Here is a 27864-nt window from a genome sequence, read left to right on the forward strand (position 1 = left end):
GGCAGTAGTGCCTGCTGTAGGAACCCAGTCCCATATCCAGTTGACAAATGAAGGTGGTAAGGTTCACCTTAGAATCAAATGCATTTTTCTTAACTGGCCAACCATCTTAGGCGCTCTTAGGGGACAGCTTTCCCTTCCGTTTAGCACAGAAGGATTATAGGGTGTTCAGAGCTGAAGGACCCTGTCGACAAGCTGACTGGGTCTCAGCCTTGGATGTGTGGGGAGCTTTTAAAAATACCAGTGCCCTGCTCCACCCTCAGGGATTTTCTCTCTAACACACAGTATGTCCCCAACATATGACTGTATCTGTTAATACATTCATTCACCTGATACTTTTTTGCGAGGAGACCACAATAATTTGGGAACATATATCCAACCTCATGTCCCTGGTGGCTCAGATGGTAAAGAATCTGCCTGCAGGGCAGGAGACCTGGGTTTGATTGCTGAGTTGGGAAGATCCCCTGGACAACGGAATGGCAACCCACTCCAGTATTCTTGCCTGGAGAATTCCATGGACAGAGAAGCCTGGTGGGCTACATTCCATGGGGTCATGGAGAGTCAGACACGACTCTGATGAGCGACTGATACACACACACACACACACACACGCTAAAGAGCGTCTGTGTGCCCTTTCACATGTCCTCAGTAAGGTGCTGTAGTTGGTTGACTAGTGTCCCCTGAAAATTCACATCCACCTGGGGCCTTGAAATGTGTATCGTATTCAGAAATACGGTCTTAGCAGATATAACCTAGTTAAGATAAGGTCATCTGGTATTAGCTGCTATTGCTACTACTAAGTCGCTTCAGTTGTGTCCGACTCTGTGCGACCCCATAGACAGCAGCCCACCAGGCTCCCCCGTCCCTGGGATTCTCCAGGCAAGAACATTGGAGTGGGTTGTCATTTCCTTCTCCAATGCATGCAAGTGAAAAATGAAAGGGAAGTCTCTCAGTCATGTCCGACTCTTCGTGACCTCATGGACTGCAGCCTACCAGGCTCCTCCATCCATGGGATTTTCCAGGCAAGAGTGCTGGAGTGGGTTGCCATTGCCTTCTCCTCTGGTATTAGGGTGGGCCCTAAATCCAGTGACAGGTGTTATCACAAGAAGAGAGGACACACAGAGAGTCCCAGGGTGGCAGTGTGAAGACTGGGGAAGAGATTATAGAGTATTGCAAGTGGAACAATGCTCAGGACCACTTGACCAGAAGCCGGAAGAAGCCAGGAAGCATCCTTTCCTAGATCCTTCACAGGTAGCAGGGCCCTGCCAACATCTTGACCTTGGACTTCTTTGACTTGGAGACACATTTCTGTTGTTTAAGCCTCCCAGTCTGTGGCACTTTGTCGTGGCAGCCCTGGGAGCACAGGCAGAGAAAAAGGGAAGCTGGGCACTCGTCTCATCCGCATGCCATCTGTCACGTCAGAAGGGCCTTATTTTTTACTAAGTGGACAGTACGTAGGCATCCTCCCTTCTACTCACTTTTCCCATTCTTCCTCAGGTCCCCAGAGTGCGAATGGTATGAGGGACAGCCAGCTCATGAGGTCCCACAGGTATGATTTAAACTTACTTTCCCTAAAGTTTTCATTTCCCTAAATTCTTTTGAATTTGCTTTTTTTGTTTCCAGAAGGCTCAGGGCCTGGTAGTCCCCAGGTTCATACCATTAGAATCTGTTCTTCCACAAACACACTCTTCCCAAGAGTTGAAAAGGCTTATTAGGAGACTAGCAAACACTGGTTTCCTATGATGAGGGAGAAGATGGAAATAGAAAGCAGAGAAGCGACAAGAAGATTCTGGAGGGAGTGGGGAAGGAGAGAGAGCCTGGTGTTGAGAGGTAAAGACAAAGAATAACAGGGGCCCCCAACGAGGGCCTGGATGAATAGGAATCTTAGGCGAGCTTGAGAGCAAAACCAGCCTTGAGAAAGGTGGAAATCAAGCTGGCCTGTGAGGCCACGATTCACTATAAAGCCAGGACAAAAAGAAAAGAACTACCATAGCTCTGCAAATCTGTCATCCAATTAACTGTGGGCCTAATTTAACTGAAAAGCCAGTATGCCTTTATAACTCCAATTCTCTAAGCTAATCCTTAAACAGCAGTTTAATGCTGTTTGTTTAAAAAAAAAAATCCCACAGAGACCTAATCCAGACTGACGGGTTGCCTCATTAATTTGAAGCTGGCGTCACTCTTGTTTGAGGATGAATCCTTTCTAGGTGCCGTGGGGTGCAGGCAGTCAGATCCATTTTGTCAGCTTTTTCCACCTGTCTCAGAAATGTTATTTGGTCAGTGACTTAAAAGGATCAAACCCTCTTTGAAAAGCGCCCTATTTTTTGCCCTTTCTGAAATCTCTTCCTTTCTCAACCATGTGGTCAGACAGTGGAAGAAACTGGCATTCTGGTGAAACTTCTAAACCAAAGGCAGCTACTGCCTCTCTCTTCCTATTTCGATCACACTAAGACCTACCAGAAACATGAGCAGCATCTCTGGTTGGTGGGGATGTTAGCTCTCTGCGGAGAAGCAACAGAATTGCCACTGTTTCAAATAAACATCCTTTGCAGCCAGTGCTGGCTCAGGCAAGGAATGATTCCAGAGAGGGACACTTCACATACAAGTCATTAACGTCAATGTCAGGAAAGTCAAGTCCAGAAATGCATTGCCAAAAAGTTCCACTGAGTTTTCTAGGACCCCCATGACCTAATTTAAAGTGTCTTTCTTTTTCTCTCAAGCTTTTTTTTCATAGATAATAGTATGATAAGCTGTTAATTCAATCATTTTCGCTTCTCTGCCACCCTTCATCCCATGATCAGAGAGTATTATTAACCACCCTGAAGACACATTAAATAACCAAGCTGTCTGACAGCTACATATCAGAACACTAATAGCCAATACTGGCTTGGCTAAAAAAAAAAATGGCTTAACTGTTTCTTTGCCCACAGCTGTTTTTGCACTTCAGCCATCGTGCAGAAACACATCTGGATGATCGGATATATTATTGGGAGGCTGCTAATACGTAAAGTGTAAAGCAAAAAGGGCATGCCTTCAAGACTAAATAACAGAAGCAAGAAAACTGTTATTTTGTGGCAGCCCTCTTTCACTTCTCTATTATTTAATAAAGCAGTTCCATTATCTCCTACCTGCCCACCCATTCCCAGTTAGTCATAAAAAAGGACACTCCCACCCACATTTTTCAGCTGCACTGCCTTCGTTGCTTGTTCCTCTTTGCACTAACACCAAATGACAGCTACCGTGATCAGTGCCTTAGAATATCGGATGATTCAAAAAGCGGAATCGGGCCCTATTATGAAGACGGCATGATTGGCCATTTAAAATCAAGAGCCTGCTCATCTCTGCTGTATTCTTTTAAATACTCCAATCTGTGTCATCAACTCAATATTCAGTGGAAAACATCTCTTTGGTTATTGGACAGAATCTTAAAAAACCCGATGATGTGAGTATTTGAAACTGAATCAGATAGCCTGGAACGACAGCGTGAGGGTGAACAGCCTTTTTCCAAGAAATAACTAGGAACATGGAACCTGAAGCAAATGCTTGAATAAGGACAATGGAACAACTAGCAGCCATTTAAGGTAACCTATCCTTTTAATTTTATGTCAAACTACTGGAAAAGGCAGAATAGCTAGCCTAATTTACATGCACATAATGGGAAGAATCTTATTTTTTAATTAGAGGATAATTGCTTTACAGTGTTGTGGTGGGCTCTGCGGTACAACAACGTGAATCAGCCATAAGTATACATATATCCCCTCCCTCTTGAGCCTCCCTCCAACCCTGCCCCCATCCCACCCGGGTAGGTTGTCCCAGAGCACCGATCTCAACTCCCTGTGCGATACAGCTGCTTCCTGCTACCTTTCTACACATGGTGGTGTATACGTCAACGTCAACGCTACTCTCAATTCACCCCACCCTCTTCCCCCCATCCCAAGTCTGTTCTCTCTGTCTGCATGTCTCTTCCTGCCCTGCAAATAGGTTCATTACTATCATTTTTCTAGATTCCGTATATATGTGTTAATATACATTTTTCTCTTTCTGACTTAACTTCACTCTGTATTACAGGCTCTACATTCATCTACCTCACCACAACTCACTCAAATTCATTCCTTTTAATGATTAATATTCAACTGTGTATATGTACCACATCTTCTTTATCCATTCATTTATTGATAGACATCTAGGTTGCTTCCGTGTCCTAACTATTGCAAATAGTGCTGCAATGAACACTGGCTTACATGTGTCTTTGAATTACGGTTTTCTCAGGGTATGTGCTCAATATTGGTATTGCAGGGTCATATGGTAGTTTTATTCCTAATTTTTTAAGGAACCGCCATAGTATTCTCCATAGTGGCTGTATCAATTTACATTCCCACCAACAGTGCAAGAGGGTTCCCTTTTCTCCACACCCTCTCTAGCATTTATTGTTTGTATATTTTTTTGATCATGGCCATTCTGACCAATGTCAGGTGATACCTCATTGTAGTTTTGATTTGCATTTCTCTAATAATGAGTGATATTTATAAATGCATCTTTAAAAAGAAATTTCTTATGTTGTCTGGTGTGCATAAATCAAGTTTATATTTTAAAGAGATATAAACAATATTGTCCATTAGTATATAAATAGTAGCACTAGCAATTGGTAGCACAACCAACAATTCTTAAAGGAGGAGAAACATTATAAGAAAAATTTGTGTTTGGTTACAACACCTAGTATAATATCACCACAGAAACTTTCAACTGCCCTTTCAGTAAAGATGGCTATGATTAAGAGGATTCTAATCAGGTCAAGAGGAAGGAGAGACAACGATGCTGGCAAGATTGGTTTTCCTTTCTGATGCTTTTCTTTGCTATCCATTCTTTCATAGTGTGGAGGCAAATGAAAATATTGAAGGGAGGGCAGTGAGTTGCGTCCTCTCAGATTGGAAGAGCATGCAAAATAATCTCCAGAGTAAAAACACACCCTAGAAATATAAGTTAATGGTGCAGAATTTTCTGAATGTGTTGCCACAAAAGTTGAAATACTGTGAAGGTTGATGGTAGAATGTGTGATGAAACTGCAATACGAAAAAACAGCTTATAGCTATTCTGAGGGGAAAAAAAACACCTTATTTCTGGAACTCCTTGTAGTTTAGAATAGGCCATGGCCAGTCAGAGCTGGAAGGGGTCTTAAGAGGTGATTTAATGATCCATTTCATAGATGAGAAAACTAAGGAGCAAAAAGGGTGATTAATTGACCATCAGTGATTAATGAGAGGCAGAGACAAGCATAGAATCTCAGTGCCTATTTCTAATTAGTCCCTGTCTCATTTGGTTCTGCACAAGTAGAAGGGAATAAGTTAAAGTACTAGAACAATGGTGTGGGAGACCAGTTCTGGGGATCCATGAGGTCACCCTATTTTCCTATTAATACTAAGATGTTATTTGCCTTTCTCATTCCCTCTCATGGGTGCACAGTGGAGTACAGTCACATGCTGGATCATGCCAGATGAATGTGGAAGCAGACACCCAGCTACTTACAAGAGGGATTGCAAAAACGTAAAATAATGCCATTCTTTTCACTAAGCTTATTTTCATTCTGAAAAATCGAAATTTTCATAAAAATATATTTAACATTTTAATAGTTGTTTCAAATCAATATTTTTGAAATTTCTCATTTTAATTTTAAAAATACAAAATGTTGATAGATATAATCCACATATACAAAAGCTATTTGGGATCCTCAACTTTTAGAATATGAAGGGATCCAGAGATCAAAAGGTTTAAGAACTGAGGCAACAAAAACTTGAAAAAATAGAAAGGATGAAAGAGGAATTTTATAAAAACTAAAAATCCTCACTCCTTCCTTTTTGGATCCACTTCTTGCCTTCGTTAGGAGCATGATTCCAGTGAGATGGATACATCAATCAGGAACAACTACAGTGATGGGGGCTTCGTGGGCAATATTACAGTGATGGGGGCTTAGGTAGGAGCTGGATTTGAATTTTGGCTCTGCCACTTGAAAGCTCTGAGAACTGATCAGTTAAGCCCCAGGTTCCTCGTCTGCATGAATGGAGGCAAGTAGAACACCTACCTTATGAAAGGGTTAGTGTAAGAAAAGCATTGGTATAGTGCCTGCCTATGGTATATACCCAGTTTGGCCATTATAATTATTGTTCAAAATACTATGCTACGAAAACCTACTGAATGGGAGAAGGCATCTGCAAATGATATGTCTGATGATGGTTTAATATCCAAAATATATAAAGAAGTCATACAACTCAATTTATATATATATATATATATATGAAACCTGTTTATTTATATATATATTATGTTATACGTGTATATACATATAAAAAACCTGATATATAGATTATGTTGTTTATATATATATACAACCAGGTTAAAAAATAGGCAGAGGACCTGAATAAGCAGTTTTCCAAAGACCTATAGATGGCCAACAGGCATATGAAAAGAGGCTCAACATCACTAATCGTCAGGAGAATGCAAATCAAAACCACACACCTGTCAGAATGGCTGTTATCAAGCAGCCTTGTAAGGTAGGTGTTAATTCCCTCTTTTGGTCAATAAGAACACAAAGAGTTGCCAGAGCTACACCCAGTCCTTACTCAAAACCCGCCAACCCTTTCCTTCAGTAGGAGTTAACATAAATCCTTTAAGTCACAGGATCCAGAGATAAGAAAGGAAGTTATAAGGAGAGAAGTAAAACCCAAAAACCCAGATGGAACCAGCAGGGACCAAATGGTGATAAATCTGACCTCAAACACACCCTGATTCTCATTAAACACTGATTTTACTACATTAGTGAATTAAATGACATACCCACTGGTGGTCACAACTGGAAATTAAGGACCAAAAAAGGATAAAAAGAGTGGCACCTTACTCCCTCAAACATCCCAGTCCCTTCCCACATAGACTACTGCACATGCCTCCACTTAGCTTCATCTCATCCCTCCTCCTTTTGTCTTTACTCTTTAAAATCAAACCCTTCTCACCACATGGGTGAGAAGCTGACTTGTGAACTATATATATTCTCACCTCTCCATTCTTCGGCCATTGAACAAGGCTTGCACTGCACTGATCTCAGCTTTGGCTTCATTGTTTGGCTACACGAACCCACACGTCCCCCACACAAGTGGATACAATTGAGTCAAAATAGATGTTAGTTTGTGAAGAATGAGGCCAAGGTGCCCCAGTTGGCTTCAACAATAGGGGATTTGCTCTCATTACATATGATGATTTAGGATTTTATCCTCGATATTCTTCTGTGTGCTGTTCTATAAGAACTATGGGATGACATAATTTGTGAAAAGACACACTGTTTGCAGAAGTGATGGGGTGCCATTGTTTAAAACTCAGATATGCCTTACCTTACAGAACTTGTTCTTGTATGAGCTATGGCCTGGATCCATTTGTAAATGAGGAGGAAAAGAAGGGGAAGAAACCAGATCTTACTTACTAAATAGACATCAAGCACGGAGGCATCATCTTGCATTTCCAGAGCATCTGGCTCAGAAGTCAAGTAGATGGTCCCCTCTTCCAAGGTAAAGGTGGAATTGGAAGGTAACCCTTTACTGGAAAAATAAGGAAGAATGATGAGCATGTGGCCTTCAGAACAAAATCCAAGGACCCCTCCCAAGTGGTGGCTGAGGTGGGTGAGCTTTGGGGGAAAGAAAAATGTGCGGTGTTTGAAGGAGATACGGTCACACCTAGAGGTATGTGCACTTATGTCTGAAGAATCTGGCTTTATTGGCAGTGCCTTTTCTCTGTCAACTTCAGTGCATGAGACACTTTGTATTTCTGAGAGGTGATCTGTTGGCCCCACGCCTTGTGAGGGTGGACTTCTGGCAATCTAGAGGCCCATCTCCAGCTCTGAATAGTTAGCTCTCACTGCTTAAATCCTTTTCTCAACAGTATTGATGTTTTTCTAGCTTATAGATGATAACCTGATCCCTCATTAGCATTGATTTCTTTCTTTCTTCAAACCTAAAAGTGCAGCAGAATCCCCTTGCGGGCTTGTGAAAGCCCAAACTCCTGGGCTCCACCCCCAGAGTTTGATTGGGTCTGACATGGAGCCCATGGTAACAAGCTCCCAGGTGATGCTCTTGCTGCTGATTCAAGGCCGACATTTGGAGTAATAATGAATTACATAAATACAGAGCTCTGTTATCATGTGCTTTGTGAGGACAGTTGAGATGGACCCTTCCTAACAAGGATAACAACAAAAGCCAAGGGAACCCAGGTAGACAGCACTGGAGTCCTTTATGGAAGGGAAGCCACCTTGTTTGGTCATGATATGACAACCAGTGTTAAGGAAATGGTCCAATAGTGTAAAGAACCTGCCTGCCTACGCGGGAGATGCAAGAGACACCGGTTCCAGTGCTGGGTCGGGAAGATCCCCTGGGGTAGGAAATGGAAACCCACTCCAGTATTCTCGCCTGGAGAATTCCATGAACAGAGGAGCCTGCTGGGCTAAGTCCACGGGGTCCTGAAGAGTTGGAAACGACTAAGCGCGCACACACACTAACATTCAGTTCAGTTCAGTCGTTCAGTCGCGTCTGACTCTTTGCGACCCCATGGCCTACAGCTAACATTGACAATGTTTAAACTGGGAATTTAGTAGCTCAGGAATGTACAGTCTTCCCCCCTACTGAAATAAAAGTTAGTTATATTTGTAACCTGTGGAGATTTTCCATGTGGTTTTCAGGAACAAAATATCTACACACAATGGTGGAAGAGTCTGATGTTGGTGTTAGAAGAGGGTGGGCTAGGGGGCTGGCTGGCAGCCACGTGGGACAGACCTGGCTGGGGCTTTGCCTGGGCACCAGGGCTGAGAGCAGAAGAGGAGAAGTCTGGCCTCCCCACTCACCTCCCCATCACCAGGACCCATCACCCCCAGGGGCTGAGCTCTCAGCTCACTCCATTGAAAACTCCCACCTAAAGTCACCCCCTGGGCTTCTTGTCTGAGCTTCCCAGATAGATAGGTGACTTACTGAGGACATTATACCCCTCAGTCCTCCATCTTCTGCGCACGACACATATTCTACTTCTGTACATACCTATTAATTGAAGATACATGAAATAGAAGTTCTGAGCTCTTCAGTATTAAAAAAATTTCTCAAAAGAATTATATGGATCTTATGAAATCAGGTTCATTTGTAGAACACATAACACAAAATTGTGAGAATCCAGACTAGTAGTAAGAGGAAAGGGAAGCAGGGAATCTCCCATAGGTTTTTCCATTTGGTGATATTTGAGAATTTGGAAACTCAGGGATGAAAGCCACTTCACTTTGGCTTGATATAATTTCTCTTTAAATTCTAGACACAGGGAAAAAAAAGTCCTCTTGCTTTTCAAAAACCCAAGATGGGTTATACGAGGTGGGAAACTGTGTGTTTTGATTGATTTTTAAAGATCAAGGTGAATGTGGCTTCTCTCCACTGAGGTGTGGACTTTATATTGTAAACCTTTACAGATTTTTGGGTTAAATAAACCATCAGGTTTCAAGGGATGCTGTTTGGAGAGGCACTGCATGATAATGAATGTTGCTCAGGTTATTTTCTGGATCAAGAGCAAGGATGCTATAATGGGCTTTAATTGGCTTTTGCCTTTTGACTGCTAAGATGCCACTCACTAATCCCATGGGTAGGGAGCAGTCCTGCCTGGTTAAGCCTTATGAGAAAGATGAATGCTTTATCTACTTAAACATCAAAGCAGGAAACAAAGGGGTTGCAAAATATGTATAGTTCACATTTAATACAATTCAAAAATCTCTACTGGCTTCTGGGTTATTTTGTAACCATAATTTACTTGATGAGGTTCAAATTTAAGCTTCTCTCATCTTGCTTGAGTTTTTGGTCATGATTTCAAATTATTTCCGTCCTAAGATTAGGGGTATAACCAAGATATTCTAGAAGTGCTTTTTCTTTTTAAAATTTAATTTTTTAATAGCATACCACCTGTAGTATAAAATATAGCAAAAAGTAATCCTCCTCCTTTTTTTTTTTTTTGGTCCTTCTGTGATTCAGAGTTCACCTCCCTAGGATTAAATCCTTTTTGTAAGTATTTTTAAACCTAATATTTGTTTTACTTTTGGAAACTATGAATGAGTCACTAGCATGGTTAAAACCAAATACAAATAGAAAAACAATTCGTTTTCTTTGGGGTTTAACAGGTACATTTATCAGCTTATGGTCAGTTGCTCAGTTGTGTCTGACTCTTTGCAACCCTATGGACTGTAGCTCACCAGATTCCTCTGTCTATGGGATTTTCCCAGCAAGAATACTGGATGGGTTGCCATTTCCTTCTGCAGCTATTTTAGCTAAAATATAATAGATTACAGAGAAAGTGCTATATTTCCTTAATACCATATGGTCAAATTTAATAACATCCTTCAAGCATATTAAAAGAAAAGACCTTCTGTTAATTTACCCTGTTTTGCACATGTTAGAATAATATCCTATCTTAGTAAGAGGAATATTCTGAGCATCCTTAAATTTGGGGGACAAATGTGAGATATCCAGAGTATATAAAAAACTCTTGTAGTACAACAGTAAAAAGACAACGCAATCAAAAATGGTCATAGGATATGAATAGACATTTCTCCAAAGAAGATACACAAGTGGCCAATAAATGCATGTCAAGATGCTCAACATAATTAGTCATTAGGAAAATGCAAATCAAAAGCACAATGAGATACCACCACTTCACAGCTACTAGGATGGCTATAATAAAAGAGAGAGATGATATGGAAAAACTGGAGCCCTCCTACTTTGCTGATAGGCATGTAAAATGATGAAGCTAGTTTGGAAAACATTTTGGTGAATCTTCAAAACCATACAGCTCAGCAATTCCACTCCTTGATATATATGTAAGGAAAATGGAAAAATATATGCCCACACAAAGAACTGCCCGTGAACGGACACAGCAGCATTACTCATAACAGCCAACAAGTGGAAATAACCCAGAAGGCCACCAGTTGATGCATGGATAAGTAGTTCATACAATGCAATATTATTTGGCAATAAATGTAGTAAAGTATTATCTGTGCAGCAATACAGGTGGATCCTGGTAAGTGAAAAAAAGCTGGTCATAAAGGAACTCATACAGAATGGTGGAGAGATGCTATGCTGCAGGCTGGGGAAGCTGGGGACCATCTGCAGAGTCCCAGGGCCAGCGCTGCTGGTGCAGGAGCAGAGCTAAGGGGACCTCTATCCTGGAGGATGGTCTGCCTAGAAAATGCAGACTGCTGGCCCACGGACCCAGGCCGGCTGCGAGAAGTATGTTTTGGGCCCAAAGAGATTTTTTTAAAAATTTGAATGATTGCTAAATTAAGTAACAGGAAATTCCTATAAAATCCAGTCGTCCACAGATTCTAATGAGAAATGAGATGGGCAGGCAACTCCAAGCCCACATTTGTGAGTAGCGATGAGGCTGAGGCACGTCCTCTCCATTGTTCCAGGGTCCCTACTGCTGCTTCTGCGTCACACACCGGGCCTGTTCTCGCCATTGGCATTATCTCTGCCTGGTCCCTCTGTGTGCATGTCAGCCCAACATCCTCACTGCACTGTATGAAGAAGCTGAGGCTTGAGAGGCATAGTAACTTGCTCAAGGTCACACTAGAGTTGAATAGAGCTAGAATATGAACTTTGTTTTCCAATTAAACACCTTTTCTATGGTCACCCCTGATGAAATTTTATAAATTTGTTACTGCAGAAATTGAGGGAGCTGAGACCAATGTGCCTAGAAGCTTGAGGATCATCCCATAAGCCAGCAAAAACAAATGCAGATTTGATGCTTGATGTGAGCTGTGGAGATCTTTTGTTTGAGAAGAGTTATGGCCAGAGAGGTTTGAGGAAAAGTAAGTAGGCAAAATATGCTGTACAAAGCAACATATTTATCTTTCTCAAAAAAGTTAAAATAGAATTACCACTCGAGCCAGCTATCTCATATATATATCCCAAAGAATGGAAAACAGGGTCTCAGATATTTGTTCCCTCAGTGTTATGGGCTGAACTGTGGGCTTCCCTCCAGCCTCCATTTATATCTTTAAGTCCTAACCCCAGTACTTTAGTATGTGTTGGTATTTGGAGATAGGCTCCTTAAAGAGGTATAATTAAGGTTAAGTGACATAATTGGGATGGCTCTAATTCAATATGATTTGTGTCCTTATGAGAAGAGGGGGAGGAGATTAGGACTTGGATACACAGAGGAAAGACCATGTGAAGAGGAAGAAGATGGCCATCTACAAGCCAAGGAGAGCCGCCTCAGAGAAAACCAACCTTGGTAACACCTTGATCTTGGACCTCTAGCCTCTAGAACTGTGAGAAAATAAATTTCTGTTGTTTAAGCCACTTAAGTCTGTGGTACTTTGTTATGGCAGCCCTAAAATTAATACATCAATTTCACAGCAGCCTTATTCACAGTAGCCAACAGATGGTATAATTTCACCGACTTCCTCATGTAAGTAGTCAAATTCAAAGAAGAACGTAGAAGGGAGGTTGCCAGGGGCTGAAGGGAGGGGGAAATGGGGAGTTGTTTAGTGGGCAAAGAGTTTCATGTTTTCAAGATGAAAAAGTTCTGGAGACTGGTTGCACAACAATGTGAATGTACTTTGAATGTTGAACTGTTCACTTAAAAATGGTTAAGATGGTAAGTTTTGTGTTATGGGTATGTTACCACAATTTTTAAAAAGTAACATATTAAAAATGAATATCTGATAGTTAACAAGAATAGAGGTATATAAGCTTCTAATGTTTTAACACTTAAAAAAGACATGTAAACATTTAGCCCTGTGTAAACAATTGGGCATTTATAAAGTCGCATTAAATGCTCTTGGAATAATCTGACATTAAATAGCAAAAGCTATGTAACCAATTAATCTTTTAAAAAATATTTGTTATCTTCATTATTCAGTATGTACTGAGTGATATCCAAGTATAGAACTGGCATTTTGCTTCCCTAAAAATCTTAGATTAGGTCCTATCTGCTGCCCAAGAAAGGATGAGAATACACTTCAGGGAAACAGATACCTCAGCTGATAAGGCATTACAGGCATGGCTCAGCTGGGAAAATATCTGCCTGCAATGCAGGAGACCTGGGTTCGATCCCTGGGTTGGGGAGATCCCTTGGAGAAGGGAAAGGCTACCCACTCCAGTATTCTGGCCTGGAGAATTCTGGGTCGCAGAGTCAGACACGACTGAGCGACTTTCACTTTCACCATCTTTGCTTTGAATTCTGGCTTTTCCTCTTAGCTGTATATGCAATACTGGATGCGTTTCTTAACCCCTCCAGTTACTGGAAACTCCAGGTTCCTATATGTAAAATGAGAACAACAACACTGAACATGCAGGATTACTGGAGTAACAGCAAACGCCCAACACAAATACCCATTTTTGCACATTGTATTCTAGGCGCCAGGATGCAGTAGAGATTAAACAGAGATCTCTGACTCATGGAACTTACACAGCATTGAGGAAAACAGGTAATGAGAGGAAAATACTTAAAATATATAGTATGTTGGTCAAAAGCACTAAGGAGAAAAATAAGAAGAGAGAGAGGTGAGTGAGCAGCACAGACCATTCCCAAGCAGCACAGTTTCCCTGCTCTGCCACTGGAGTTTTCAGGGCCTTAGGCATGAGTCAGAAACCAGGGGATACATCCAAGTCCCCTATGTCCCATGAGGCACTATCAAGGTCTCTGAAGCCTCACTGAAGCCCCTTTCCCTGGGTAGGGACAGGCACAGGCACCCCAACTCCCTTAGAGCTCTCTCTAAAGATCACATTCAAACTGCTAACTCTTCCTGGCTTCTCTAACTTTGCTCAAAGACTGTAGGTAGTCAGCTAAATGGTTTCTGACCACTTCCTTTGCATGTCCTGCAGTCTCACACCTTGCTTTTGTTTTGGGTTTCTGCTGAAACTGATAATCAAAATACTTCATTTTAACATTCTGCTGCTGTTTTTAGCAAAGAGGTTAGTAAAGGTTATACATGAAAATGCTTCACACAAGGACATAAAGTATTATCTGGGCTTTAAGAATCTTTATACTCGAATGTGGATGTGTTTGTCCATTGCTACTTAAAAAATTAATGAAGTACAATCCATAAAAGAGTAGGGAGATAATGCAAGAATAAACCATCCAATGTAAATAAACGGATCCGCAGCCTACAGCAAATTCCTCTTCCCTTGAAGATGCCCCAAGTAGAAAGGTAAAATATGTTCTAAAAGGGATTTTCACTTAAATGTTTTTGTCACTGATCGATTTCATGTTTGTTTCTCTCCAGTTCTGACACTGGTAATAGTCTTGCTATTGCTCGGTTTCCTTACTTTACTGTTGACTTCTTGGGCATAAGCCTGTTTGGAATTGGTTTCTAATGTCCCAGGCTGAGTTTTCCAGATTCCGTTTCAGGGGTCACTTTCTCTTGGGAGGAGTGCCTTGAAAACTGAACAATCTACTCAGAAGGCCTGCCATTTTTCAGCCTCGCAGCTTGGGAAGATCCATTTTCTAGAAGCAATTTTATGTGAACAGGTTTGAGTCTGGCTGGCTGCCTGGGTTCTGCACCATCAAGTTTTGCCACAGTTCCCTCAATTTAGATGGTCTGAGGGCTAATTGCACCTAATTTGCAGCAAGGTACTCAGGAAACTGTTAATCTATCTAGTTTTCTTCCTCCCTCGTAAAAGCAGAGGTGCTGCCAACATTCTTCGGCTGCTCTGGTCTCTGCACACGTCACAAACTTGTCACAGGTTAAGCAGGATAAGGAGGGGGAATTTTATGTCCTCCTAGCTCCCTCTGGGAGCTGACGTTAGTGGCTCTCTGATGCCGCTCAGGCCTCTCTGTCATTTACAAAAATGTTCCTTTCTTTTACCAGCAACATTAGTTTGGCTTCACTGGAGAACATTAGCCTGGCTGGACTGCTGAAAACAGGAATAGGTAATTTTATAGCCTGGAACACTCTGATTTCTGTTTGCAGACCTAATGAGTGTTTTATAGCTGATTCTCATGGGGGCACTTGCTCAGAGAACATATGGTACAAAGCACAGTTTTTGTCTTTCAAAAGTTATCCCCTCACTGCCTTTTTTGTCAAAGTAATAACATAATATATCATATGATAGAGATGACTAATGATAAAATAAACAACCTCCTGCTCCCGCCTGTACCCCAGTCATCTCCCCAAGGGCAGTGCCTTTCACTATTTCTCTTTTTAGCCCTTCTGGTGGTTTCCTTCATATCTTTTGATGAATCAGGGAATAAAATATATTATCAACTCAAGGCAGCATCTATTGATTCAATACAAAGGATGTTTGCCTCCTCCTACTTTGCACTTCCTCCCAACATTTGCTATTTATATTTTATTTATTGTGTAACTGTAAATCATATACTTAATAACCTTTTCTATTCCATCAACCATATACCATATATCTTTAATTTCCCACATTATTTAATCTTTGTCCTTGTCTTCCCACTTTGTCATAGCTATTAATATTTATATTCCTTTATTCTTATCTTATAGCTATAACCAATTTTTCTGTGCTTTGTCCATGGATTGATTCTAAAAATAGAAAATCGCTCCATACAGTTTATTATTATGACTATTGAAAATCTTGTTAATGCCTAGGCAACACTGAGTTAGGTTTACATTTTCCTCTCTAGATTCAAAATCATGATTGCTGGGCCATGCGAAGAAACATGTTTCCAACATCAAGGTTAAATGGAGTCTTTTAAAATCTTTGCTTAAATTTATACCATGTTTAGGCTGCTTCATGTTTGGAGGTTTTTGCCCTTTAGAAATGGACTGAGTACCATGGGGGTAAAGCTAGGGAGCATCTGGACTAAGGATGGAGGCCTGAATACAAGCCCTGCTTCTTTGATTATTAGTTACAATACTGGGCAAGCATGACCCTGAGCTCCCAGTTCCTCCTCTTCAAGTGAGAATGCAGTCCCCACCAAGCCCACCTCCCAGGGCCATCAATCAAGAGGACCAAGTCAGACCCTGCAAGTGAGAGAAAGGCCAACAGAGGGTAATGCTCTTCTGTCTAAACGACCCAGGGTGTCACTATGACTTCTACCTCTGGGACTCTGCTTGTTTCCTGGCGGACGGTAGGTGTTTCTGAGGAGTTTGGCTTTATCGTAACACTTGGGGAAGAAGTCTTTTTCTGCTAGTCTAAGTTTAGCTACCTACCGGAATACTGACTGATGATAAGAAACGTGGACAGGAAAGTTCTCCTCGCAGAGAAAACCCACAAGTACAGCCTAGTCTCATGTAAAGGCTACAAATACTTGTTCAGTCCTAGAGACACATGTGCTTATGAGCAGGTCCCTCCTTGCAGGACTCAGGCACTTCTGATGTGATGGTCAAGCCAAGGTCACGTGTGTGTCTTAGAAAAGCTCACTCTGGCTCGCGTGGCTCAGGGGTGGAGGCTGCTCCAGGGTATAGAGTTCTGAAGCCCTGGCACAGGGGTTCCCAGCTACAGCCAGGAGAGTGTCAGCCTGCAGCAAATCTCATGCCCTTGCCAGGATGAGCGTCTCCTTCACACGAGCTCCTGGGTTGATTGTATAGGCACATCTGCAAGACCCCTGGTGTGAACCCAGAGCACTGGGAAGCCCTTGGCCATGGCTACTGCATACAGACCACCACCCACCTTCCTAACCTACCCTGCCAGGCTTTCAGCAGAATCTGCTGCTTTCTGTCTTTTCTCCTTTTCAGCCATGAGCATGGCCGCTGCTCTTCCACGCTCTCCCACTTTGGCTATTTTTAGACAGGGAGGCTGCTTGTATCTAATGAAGGCAAGCAGAGCGGCAGGCTCTCTCTCTGGAATCGAATGACAGCTACCTATGGGTCTAGTGCTGGGGTTTAACCCCACTCTCTCCCTGCATTAAGTGTCGCCCGAGGCACAAAGACCGCTGGAGACCCGGTGCAGAAAGCTGCTCTTTGAACTGGCAGGGGAAGACAGCAGCAAACAGAGTGCTGCCAGGGCTATTAGTTCTGGGGACAGGAAGCCACAGCTGCTGAGAGAGCTAAAGCAACTGAGCTCCTGCCACCAGCAGCCTCAGAGGCAGGCAGAGGAAGGAAGCAGGGCCCTCCCTTTGGGGAAAGCGTGTGCATCTGTGGGTGGTGGCTGGAGGGAGAAGCTTTCAAGAAAGAACCCCCATCCAAGTTCAAGGAACTTTTCCACTATCTATCTCTAGGAGATTTTATTTTTCTTTTCAACATCCTCCCTAGCAGTCCTCCTCAGATACTATTTCATTTAATCATCAGAGATCACCCTGTTAGGCTGGGTCTTATCCTAGTTATTTTGTACATGTGAGTTTTAAGGCTAACGTGTCTAACCACAGTTAATAAATGGTGGTACTGGATTTGAACCAGGCCTGATTGGGGAGCTATGCCGTATCCTATACATGCTGTCTAAGCACTGAGGAGAATTAGTCCTTTGCTGCGCTCCTAAGCTATCCCCAGCAATAATGATTCAGTTATAAAAGAGATATATAAATCTGTTTCCAAATGATAAATCTATTATCATAAATCAGTCTCGATTATCTGACTTGAGAGGCAGGATAGATATGAAAGAAGAGCAAAAAGAATTTTTGATACCACCGCCATGGGCTCAGTCACTTCAGTCATGTCCAACTCTTTGCAACCCCATGGACTGTAGCCCACCAGGCTCCTGTGTCCATGGGGTTCTCCAGGTAAGAATTCTGGAGTGGGTAGTCATGCCCTCCTACAGGGGATCTTCCGAACCCAGGGATCGCACCCACGTCTCCTGCACTGCAGGTGGATTTTTTTTTTTTTTTTTACCACTTAGCTACTGGGGAAGCCCCTGGATACCTTATACACAGAAATTAATTTGAGATGGACCACAGACAAAATGTGAAAGCTAATGCTTCCCTGGTGGCTCAGTGGTCAAGAATCTGCCTGCCAGTGTAGGAGACAGGTTTGATCCCTGATCCAGGAAGATTCCACATGCTGCAAGGGACAACTAAGCCCATGGGCCACAACTACGGAGTCCACGTGCCGTAACTACTGAAGCCTGTGTGCCTACAGCCTGTGCTCCTCGACAAGGGAGGCCACATAATAAGAAGCCAATAAACCACAGCTGGAGAGTAGCCAGTGTTTGACACAACTAGAGAAAAACTCGCACAGCAATGAAGACTCAGCACAGCCAAAAATAGAAATAAATGTGAAGGCTAACACCAGTAAGCTTCTAGAATAAAACAAAGGGGAATGTTGCCTTGACCTTGGGTGGTCATGACTAGGAAGGGGCAGAAGGGAACTTCTGGTAGGACAGGAATATTCTTTATCTAGATCTGGGTGATGGTTACTGCAACGTACACATTTGTCAAAATTTGTGGAACTGCATACTTAAGATCTGTGCATTTTGCTATATACAAATCATATTTCAACAGTAAACTGTCCACATCAAAAAGCTATCTGCTTTTCTATTCACAAAACTATAAATCATCCATTCAAACGTACACCAAGTGCTGACTTCACCCACTTACTGTGCTAAAAGTGAAAAGTTGGTAAATAGTTCACACATGGCTGAATCAACTGACTTAAGGAGCTTTCAAGAAAGTTGGTGAGATGATAAATATTAAAAAGAAAATGACTTATATGTATCATTATCAAAAATGCAAAAAAACCCCAGTCAAAACAACAAAAAATGAAAAACCTTGACAAAGTAATTTCTAGTGGACTTCATAAAACTGAACAGTTTCTATTCTTGTAAGACGTCTTTTCCTGTTCATATTTGGTAGAGTCTAAAACTAGATTTGGTTCTCTCCCCAGAGCTCTCTTCTATGAAGTTGAGAGATAATATAGTTAAGTAGGTCCCAGAGGTAAGGCTTAGGGCTTCCTTGGTGGCTCAGATGGTAAAGAATCTGCCTGCAATGTGGAGATCCAGGTTCAATCCTTGGGTTGGGAAGATCCCCTGGAGAAGGAATTGGCAACCCACTCCAGTATTCTTACCTGGAGAATCCCATGGACAGAGGAGCCTGGAGGGCTACAGTCCATGGGATCCAAAGAGTCAGACATGACTGAGCCACTAACACATACAGAAGGAAGGCTTAGGGGGATAAAAAAGACTCTAATATGAGTAGTCCACAAAAACCCATAGAGAAGTGGCTTGCACTGAACAGTGCTCTCTAGCTAGAGAAACACACCACAAAGGTAGCAGGAACTGAGACTTATGGCCTCCATGGAATGTGGAAGAGTAAGCTAGAACAGGAGGCAGGGCAGATGAATTCCAGTACTAACTCAGCAATAAGTGTGGTGTGTGCTCTCTTTGGGTAAGCTGTTAAGCCGCCCGGAGTCCCAGTTTCCTCCTCTGTAAAACTCAGGGCTTTGAACTTGGTGAGGTCCTTCCAGCTTTCAAAAGCTTTGATCCTTAGCCTAGTTGGCCCTCGTTCAACTTCCCCAGAAAACCAAGCCTGAGGTCACAGCAGTCTATCAGGAATACAGTATGCAGAAATGGAGATGCCCATGCTGTATAAGCTAATGGAACCACTAAGGGTTTAAGATAAAGTGAACAAATAATTCTCAACCACAGCACCCTTAACCTCTACACTGCACCTCAATGACATAACTTCCACGGATGGGGTCTGTAGTCAGATATTCTGCAATCTCTTTACACTTGCTTCCTATCAGGATTGGAAAAAACAAATCCAGAAGAAGTAAGCCTTATTCAGAGATGATACTATAGGTTAAATTGTGTCCCTTTAAAATTTGTATGTTGACAACCTTGCCCCCAGTACCTCAGAATGTGACCTTATTTGGGAAAAGGGCAATTGCAGATGTAATTAGTTAAGATGAGGTCATAAGAGGAGATCCGAACAGACATGCACACAGGGAGAAGGACATGAGAAGATGAAGGCAGAGATCAGGTGATGCCTCTTTAAGCTAAGGAATGTCAAAGACTCACAGGAAGTCACCAGAAGCCAGGTGACAAGCATGAAACAGATTCATCCCCATGGTCCTCAGAAGCAAGCAGCACTGTGAACATCTCAGGCTCCTGGCCTCCACCACGGTGAGAAAACACACTTCTGTTGTTTAAGCCACATGGTGTATGGTGTTAGCAAACTAGTACAGGTGTTATAAATGCTTAAAGGACAACCCTGCCTGGCCAGGGGGCTGGCTCACTAGCTTTCTCTCCCTTTCCTTAGCCCATAGCACAGCAGAGCAAGGTTACTGGTGATAAGTTGCTTCAGTCATGTCTGACTCTTTGCAACCCCATGGACCACAGCCAGCCAGGCTCCTCTGTCCATGGAATTCTCCAGGCAAGAATACTGGAGTGGGTTGCCATGCCCTCCTCCAGGGGATCTTCCCGACCCAGGGATCGAACCCGAGTCTCTTACACCTCCTGCATTGGCAGGTGGGTTCTTTACCACTAGCGCCACCTGGGAAGAACCACCAGTAACTTCAACCTTCAGGAAATTTATGATTTGGGTACCTGAAAAGAGTATTTACCATTCCCATTCTTTTCTAAACACCACATTTCCTGTTTTTAAAAAGCAAGTAACCAAATATTTGTTAAGCCTTTCATTATCTAACCAGGAATCTTCAGATAGCATTTGTGACTTAGCTATCAGACTTCACTCAGGGCCTCCTTGTGTCAGTATGCTAAACATGTACAGGGTGGAAATGACCACCGTCAGCAAGTGGCATCATTTAGTCCAAACCCATATTACTACCAGTCTGCAGAAGCTACTGGGAAGAATATGAGAAAATATTACAAGGCAGCTTTACCATCACAGATGTACACTGTAATTAGCACTGTTCAGGGCTATTGGAAACCCATGAGCACCACTGATTTTTAGTGGGCCTCCTAGCTTCAGTGAGGTGCAGAATGACTGGAAGTTTTCTCATACATGGCCAGGCCAATGCCAAATTAATTATAAGCTCTGACTTGAATAATCAGAAAATGTCACAGAAACTACTGGCCTCTGCCGGACAGGTCAGTACCCTGTCTTGAGTTGTTAGATACATAAGCAGTTTAGGGAGAGAGAAGAGCCCTAGTTTGTGAAAGATGGGAGGTGGCTGGCTGAGATGGGGGAGGTAAAAGAGTACTGGCATCTCTGAGAACTGGGACTCATTCTACTTCAAATCATGGCTCAGGTTTAATTATTTCTGACAGCGGTCTTTTCATACACTGAACCCCTTCCTGTAAGTTAAGGAATAAACTAGGTGCTTTAGAATCAAAGGTCAGGACACCCCGGTAGTTACAACAGTGGCTCTCCAATGACCAGGCACTAGAAAGTACAGGACCAGGAAGCTGCTGTTTTACCAACCCGGTGTTCCTGAAGCAGTTGCTCCAAGAACCTATAGTTTAAGAAATACTGCCTTACAGACACAGGAAGAAATATACGGCACGATCTCACTTACCTGGGACGATTTCAGGTGCTCTCACCACACACACACACACACACACACACACACACACACGTGCTCTCACCACACACACACACACACACACACACACACACACACACACACACACACACCTCTCTTCCAGTTATAAGATAAATAAGTCCTGGGGATGGGGTGGATGGCATGGTGACTGGAGATAATGAAGGACAGGGAAGCCTGTTGTGCTGCAGTTCACAGGGTTGCAAAGAGTGTAATACAACTTAGCAACTGAACAACAACAAAACTGTTATGCCTTAAAGTTGCAAAGAGAGTAGAACTTAAAAACAAATCAAATCAAACTAACCAAAACAAAGAGAGGCAAAACATACTCCCTACCTTTAGTAAATAAAACCAACTTTTAACCTCAAAAACAAAACAAAAAGTAACTATGTGAAGTGACAAATATATTCATTAGCTTGATACAGTAATCATTTCACTATGTACAGCAAATTATTATGTTGTATGCCTTAAATATATGCCATTTTTATTAAAGATATATACTGTAAAAACAGTTCTAGGGGAGAACAATTTGTAATCACCCATGCAAAACAGGAAATATGTAAGTTCCAAATATATTTAGCATGATAAAACTTTGATGAATTGGATGTGTATCATTTCCTATTTAAGTCTTGGGAAACTACTATTTTAGAGAAATTGGTCATCGGCATTCAAATTAATGTATCAGATGGTCATAAAATACTAAAATCCCCCAGAAAAGAAAACAAAAAGGAAAAAACAAACCCAAACTGGCTTAACAGAATGGTAAGGCAGTGGGAAGTACAGTCCAGACGTGGTGTGGTGTGTGTCTGCGAATGACTGGACAAGAATGGCCCATTCTGGGCAGCCTAGCAAAGCATGAGGAGGCTGAAGGGCCTTACCCACACCTTCAAGGACTGACACTGGCATTGCCCTGCAGCTGGTATTGAGAGTGCCTGGAAGGGTTGGCATCCAGCTGTGCAGGCTGGACCTAATTGATGTTCAGGGGCTCTGAATATGACTGACTTTACTGAATCAGATATGAGGCATTTACCACGTGTCACACACAAGAAATCCTACCTTCCAGAAAGCACACATAAGTCAACTAATAAACGATTGGGCACTTTGCAAAACATCATAGAAAGGTAACCCATTATTTCACACTGTTCATAGACCTGACTCTTTGTTATGTGTAAATGTGCTTTGCAATCTGCAAATGCAAACAATAATGTTTAAAAGCTGTCACTGAACTTACACCCTTTCCAATTTATTCTTCCTACTGGAGAAGTCTATATTATCCACTTTAGGGGTTTGATTTAAGCTCTACTTATTTTGGATAATGCCTATCTTTCATATGGCATGTCTACATCCCATTAAACATGAAATTTCTCAATGGCTATTAATAAAAATGCTCTCAAACTACTTACCATTTCCTTAGATGATGTAGTTATATGACATGTGAGTTGATTTAGGAAGACATACCTGAAAGCTTTGATTCTCCCCCTGTGGTTTCCCTTTCTAACCAGTGTCACTTAGCTGCAACTTGGGCATTTATTCCATCTGAAATTATTCTTTATCCATATAATAACTTTCCTTATTTATCACAGGTTTACATGAATAATTTATATGCAAGTGTCTACTATGCCCCTTGCCCTTGGAAGGTCCTCTGCTCCAGTAAAGCTGGAGGGGCCTAAATATACTTCATGTCCCCCTGTCTCTAACAATAAAACCATTTCTGAGAATTGAGTCTCAGAAATTATAAAGTCTGTCACTTGTGTTGAATACATGTTAGCTGTTATTAATATGATCACTAAAGATAATTATAATATGTATTTTTATGGACTTCATAAGGAATGGTGTACTGGTAAATGTTTAACAACTAGAATTTTGGGGAAAAGTGTGTGTGTATATATGTTTATATTAAACTTTACTGACAAAAAATGTGTAACACAGACTGTAAAAATAATAAAATATGCAGTAGTCTTTACTGTAAATTCCATATAACCAATTGATGGTCACATAATGCTTTTGTTGATTTTGGTAGAACTTCTACATCCATAGTTACTTTGTGACTGCAACTGATGACCATGTATTTTTAACATGATGTTGGTTGGTATTTTCCTTTACATTAATAAGACAAAAATGAAATAAAGACATCTGTAAGAAGTTGACTCATTTGTCAATGATATGAGCTACTTCTCTGATGAATGGAAAAACAGTTTTCAAATAATGGAAGACTACTTCCTCAATTTTTTATGCTATTGACAATGCAATTGTTGTAGATATGACACACTTTGAAGGTTTAAAAGGAGATAATCAAAATCTAGTCCTAACTTACACTGCTTGACAACTGCTATGGAATAAATACTTCTACTTCAGTTTACCAATGTGATGTCACTGAATGAGGAGCTGGAATGAAATGCACTGTAGGTGACTACCTAGCATCCCACCATACAGATCCAACCTGCATAAACAACCTTAAGGTTAAATAACAATAGGCACATAGCAATTAGAAGGGGATCACTTTTGAGTATTACCTTTTGAAAAATACAACTTGATTTAGTTGTAAATCTGTCTAATTTAATTTCTAAATTAAATTTACTACTGTGGTCAAGAATCCCTTAGAAGAAATGGAGTAGCCATCATAGTCAACAAGAGAGTCTGAAATGCAGTACTTGGATGCAGTCTCAAAAACGACAGAATGATCTCTGTTCATTTCCAAGGCAAACCATTCAATATCATGGTAATCCAAGTCTATGCCCCCACCGGTAATGCTGAAGAAGCTGAAGTTGAACGGTTCTATGAAGACCTACAAGACCTTCTAGAATTAACACCCAAAAAAGATGTCCTTTTCATTATAGTGGACTGGAATGCAAAGTAGGAAATCAAGAAACACCTGGAGTAACAGGCAAATTTGGCCTTGGAATATGGAATGAAGCAGGGCAAAGACTAAAGAGTTCTGCCAAGAGAACGCACTGGTCATAGCAAACACCCTCTTCCAACAACACAATAGAAGACTCTACACATGGACATCACCAGATGGACAACACTGAAATCAGACTGATTATATTCTTTGCAGCCAAAGATGGAGAAGCTCTATACAGTCAGCAAAAACAAGACCGGGAGCTGACTGTGGCTCAGATTATGAACTCCTTATTGCCAAATTCAGACTTAAATTGAAGAAAGTAGGGAAAACCACTAGACCATTCAGGTATGACCTAAATCAAATCCCTTATGATTATACAGTGGAAGTGAGAAATAGATTTAAGGGACGTGATCTGATAGAGTGCCTGAAGAACTATGGCCGGAGGTTCGTGACATTGTACAGGAGATAGGGATCAAGACCATCCCCAAGAAAAAGAAATGCAAAAAAGCAAAATGGCTGTCTGAGGAGGTCTTACAAATAGCTATGAAAAGAAGAGAAGTGAAAAGCAAAGGAGAAAAGGAAAGATATACCCATTTGAATGCAGAGTTCCAAAAAACAGCAAGGAAAGATAAGAAACCCTTCCTCGGCAATCAGTGCAAAGAAATCGAGGAAAGCAGTAGAATGGGAAAGACTAGAGATCTCTTGAAGAAAATTAGAGATACCAAGGGAACATTTCATGCAAAGATGGGCTCAATAAAGGACAGAAATGGTATGGGCCTAACATACCATACTTTATATTATGGGGCTCCAAAATCACTTCAGGTGGTGACTGCAGCCATGAAATAAAAAGACGCTTACTCCTTGGAGGTAAAGTTATGACTACCCAGACAGCATATTCAAAAGCAGAGACATCCATACATTACCATGCATGGATGTGAGAGTTGGACTATAAAGAAAGATGTGAGAGTTGGACTATAAAGAAAGCCTGAGCACTGAAGAATTGATGCTTTTGAACTGTGGTGTTGGAGAAGACTCTTTTTTTTTTTAAATTTTTATTTAATTAGTATACATGTGTTCCCCATCCTGAACCCTCCTCCCTCCTCCCTCCCCACACCATCCCTCTGGGTCGTCCCAGTGCACCAGCCCCAAGCATCCAGCATCGTGCATTGAACCTGGACTGGCATCTCGTTTCATACATGACGTTTCACATGTTTCAATGCCATTCTCCCAAATCTTCCCACCCTCTCCCTCTCCCACAGAGTCCATAAGACTGTTCTATACATCAGTGTCTCTTTTGCTGTCTCGTATACAGGGTTATCGTTACCATCTTTCTAAATTCCATATATATGCGTTAGTATACTGTATTGGTGTTTTTCCTTCTGGCTTACTTCACTCTGTATAATAGGCTCCAGTTTCATCCACCTCATTAGAACTGATTCAAATGTATTCTTTTTAATGGCTGAGTAATACTCCATTGTGTGAGAAGACTCTTGAGAGTCCCTTGGACTGCAAGGAGATCTAACCAGTCCATCCAAAAGGAAATAAGTCCTGGGTGTTCATTAGAAGGACTGATGTTGAAGCTGAAACGCTAATACTTTGGCCACCTGATGTGAAGAGCTGACTCATTTGAAAAGACCCTGATGCTCGGAAATATTGAGGGCAGGAGGAAAAGGGGACAACAGAGGATGAGATGGTTGGATGGCATCACCAACTCAATGGACATGAGTTTGAGTAAACTTCGGGAGTTGGTAATGGACAGGGAGGCCTGGTGTGCTGCAGTCCATGGGTTGCAGAGTCGGACACAACTGAGTGACTGAACAGAACTGAACTAATTTCTAAAAATGGCTGTGCTTAACAACTGGCTCCCAAAATTTGACAAGTGAATCTCAAAAGCTACAAAGAGTGGGCTCCAGGACACCACTGGACAAACACTAAAGAAAAATCTTAGGAGATATTTTGGACACAGCTTATCAGAGTTCCTGCTTCCATTGGAATCACAGTGATTCCATGACTGCTGGCAAAATATTACCAGTGAACAATAGAGGCTGGTGGGATTTCCAAATAATTTCTATCCATGCATCCATATGCAATTTCTTAATCAACAGACATTGAAAACACAATTACATCAACTTTAGACTTCGAAGAGTTCAAGCCCACTTCTTTCAGTTCAAAAAGTACAGACTAAAAAAGTCTACTACCTTCTTGAATGAAAAATCATATATATTAAGGGATAAAATCTATAATGCTTGGATAGACAAAAGTTTGTTTATCTTGGTACTAATGACCTACTTTGTTTTACCAGCACTTTCCCTCACATTGTGGAAAAGATGATCTCAGATGATCCCCTGATGCAATCTACTGCTTTCCTACCAATTGCCAGGAACAACCAAACACCAGCAGTAATTGTCAAAGCTCAGTCCTGTCCCATTACGAGTACATAATGAATAAGCATCTAAAAGACGTGCACAGTGCCTGCTGTTGACAACCTGTAATTAACCCTGGCTATAATTCTACATGTCACAGAGTTTCAGTGAAAAACAATTTCAGGGAAAACAAATGCTCCTTAAACAAATTTAGACGTCACTGTCTAAATTTGTTTATGATTTTAGAAAGTCAGCCTCATCCCTTATAATCAATGGAAAAGATCAATGGAAAGGTCAGTGGATTCAGAGTTGAAGGGCCTAGATTCTGGTCTTGATTCTGCTACTGTCTATCTCAAGTGATGCTAAGTAATGTGACCTCTATCTTAGTTTGCTAATTTTTAAACTAAAAGTGTTGGGCTAAATAATGGCCAATTTTTAAAAATGAGGAAATCAACCTCCATAATCAAAAGCATTTCCTACTGCTTAAAAAACCCATATGAATTAAAAATGCAACAAAAATACCCTCCATGTAACTCTCTTGAACAACTATTAAGCCCTTCTTGCAGATTTTCAATGTCACACTCCTCGTCATTCTTGCAAACACACACTGTGATTCCTCTAGTTTCTAAATGTACATTTGACCTTCTTTCAAATGTGTATTCTCAGTTTTCCCTATTGAAATTTGTTTACTTGTGAGAACAAGGCTCTCTTTTTCCAGTAGATCAGCAAGCAATTCCCAGAAAGGGCTAGGGTGTGAGGTGTCGGACATACCCAGGTACAAAAGATATCATGTCAATGTATTAAGAAGACAAGGTGTGGTGGTCTCAGCCCCTGGGCTGGGGGGTGTTGTTCTATCATCTCTCACTTCAGTTCTTAAAAATGGCTAAACCTTAATTTAAAAATTCTGAGTCTGTGGTCTTTTCTCAGAACTGTCCAATTAAAAATTTTTGTAGTTTTAAGCATGTTGTGCCTGAGACTAAACAAAGACTGTAACCATCACACCTGAGAACAGTAATACTTGCCCCTTATTGAGGCACTGAACTTGGTGCTTTACATATATTATCTCACTTACAATTTTACCAACCCATCAAAGTGGGTATTATCAAGTTTCATACATGAAGCAAATGAAGCCCCAAGAAGCTACGTATTGTGCCAGGTTTAGCAGGCAAGTAAGTGTACGACAAGAATACACAGTGTACGGCAAGAATACACAGAAGTACTGTACAAAAAAGGTCTTAGTGACTCAGATAACCACGATG

The 27864-nt window shown here is 41.5% G+C and overlaps 1 protein-coding gene and 1 long non-coding RNA gene across 10 annotated transcripts in view; one reads left to right on the forward strand and one right to left on the reverse strand.

Annotated features, from left to right (window-relative positions):
- PIP5K1B (phosphatidylinositol-4-phosphate 5-kinase, type I, beta) overlaps nucleotides 1-27864 on the reverse strand; it is a 533355-nt gene that overhangs the window by 17228 nt on the left and 488263 nt on the right. For 7 of the 9 annotated variants that reach the window (XM_010860662.1, XM_010860658.1, XM_010860660.1 and 4 more), the window contains one exon: nucleotides 6909-7577. In XM_010860662.1, the coding sequence (XP_010858964.1) occupies nucleotides 7370-7577 (208 nt within the window). In that variant the 3' untranslated portion in view covers nucleotides 6909-7369. Of the gene's footprint in view, nucleotides 1-6908; nucleotides 7578-27864 lie in introns of those variants that run through there. The other 2 variants (XM_010860667.1, XM_010860666.1) reach the window with 1 other exon arrangement.
- On the forward strand, nucleotides 1032-7462 carry LOC105003477. The gene is made up of 3 exons (XR_827108.1): nucleotides 1032-1546; nucleotides 3419-3578; nucleotides 7381-7462. It is a non-coding gene; the product is annotated as an uncharacterized LOC105003477 (long non-coding RNA).

Source organism: Bison bison, unplaced genomic scaffold (assembly GCF_000754665.1).
Source record: "Bison bison bison isolate TAMUID 2011002044 unplaced genomic scaffold, Bison_UMD1.0 scf7180017864469, whole genome shotgun sequence".
Taxonomy (NCBI): domain Eukaryota; kingdom Metazoa; phylum Chordata; class Mammalia; order Artiodactyla; family Bovidae; genus Bison; species Bison bison.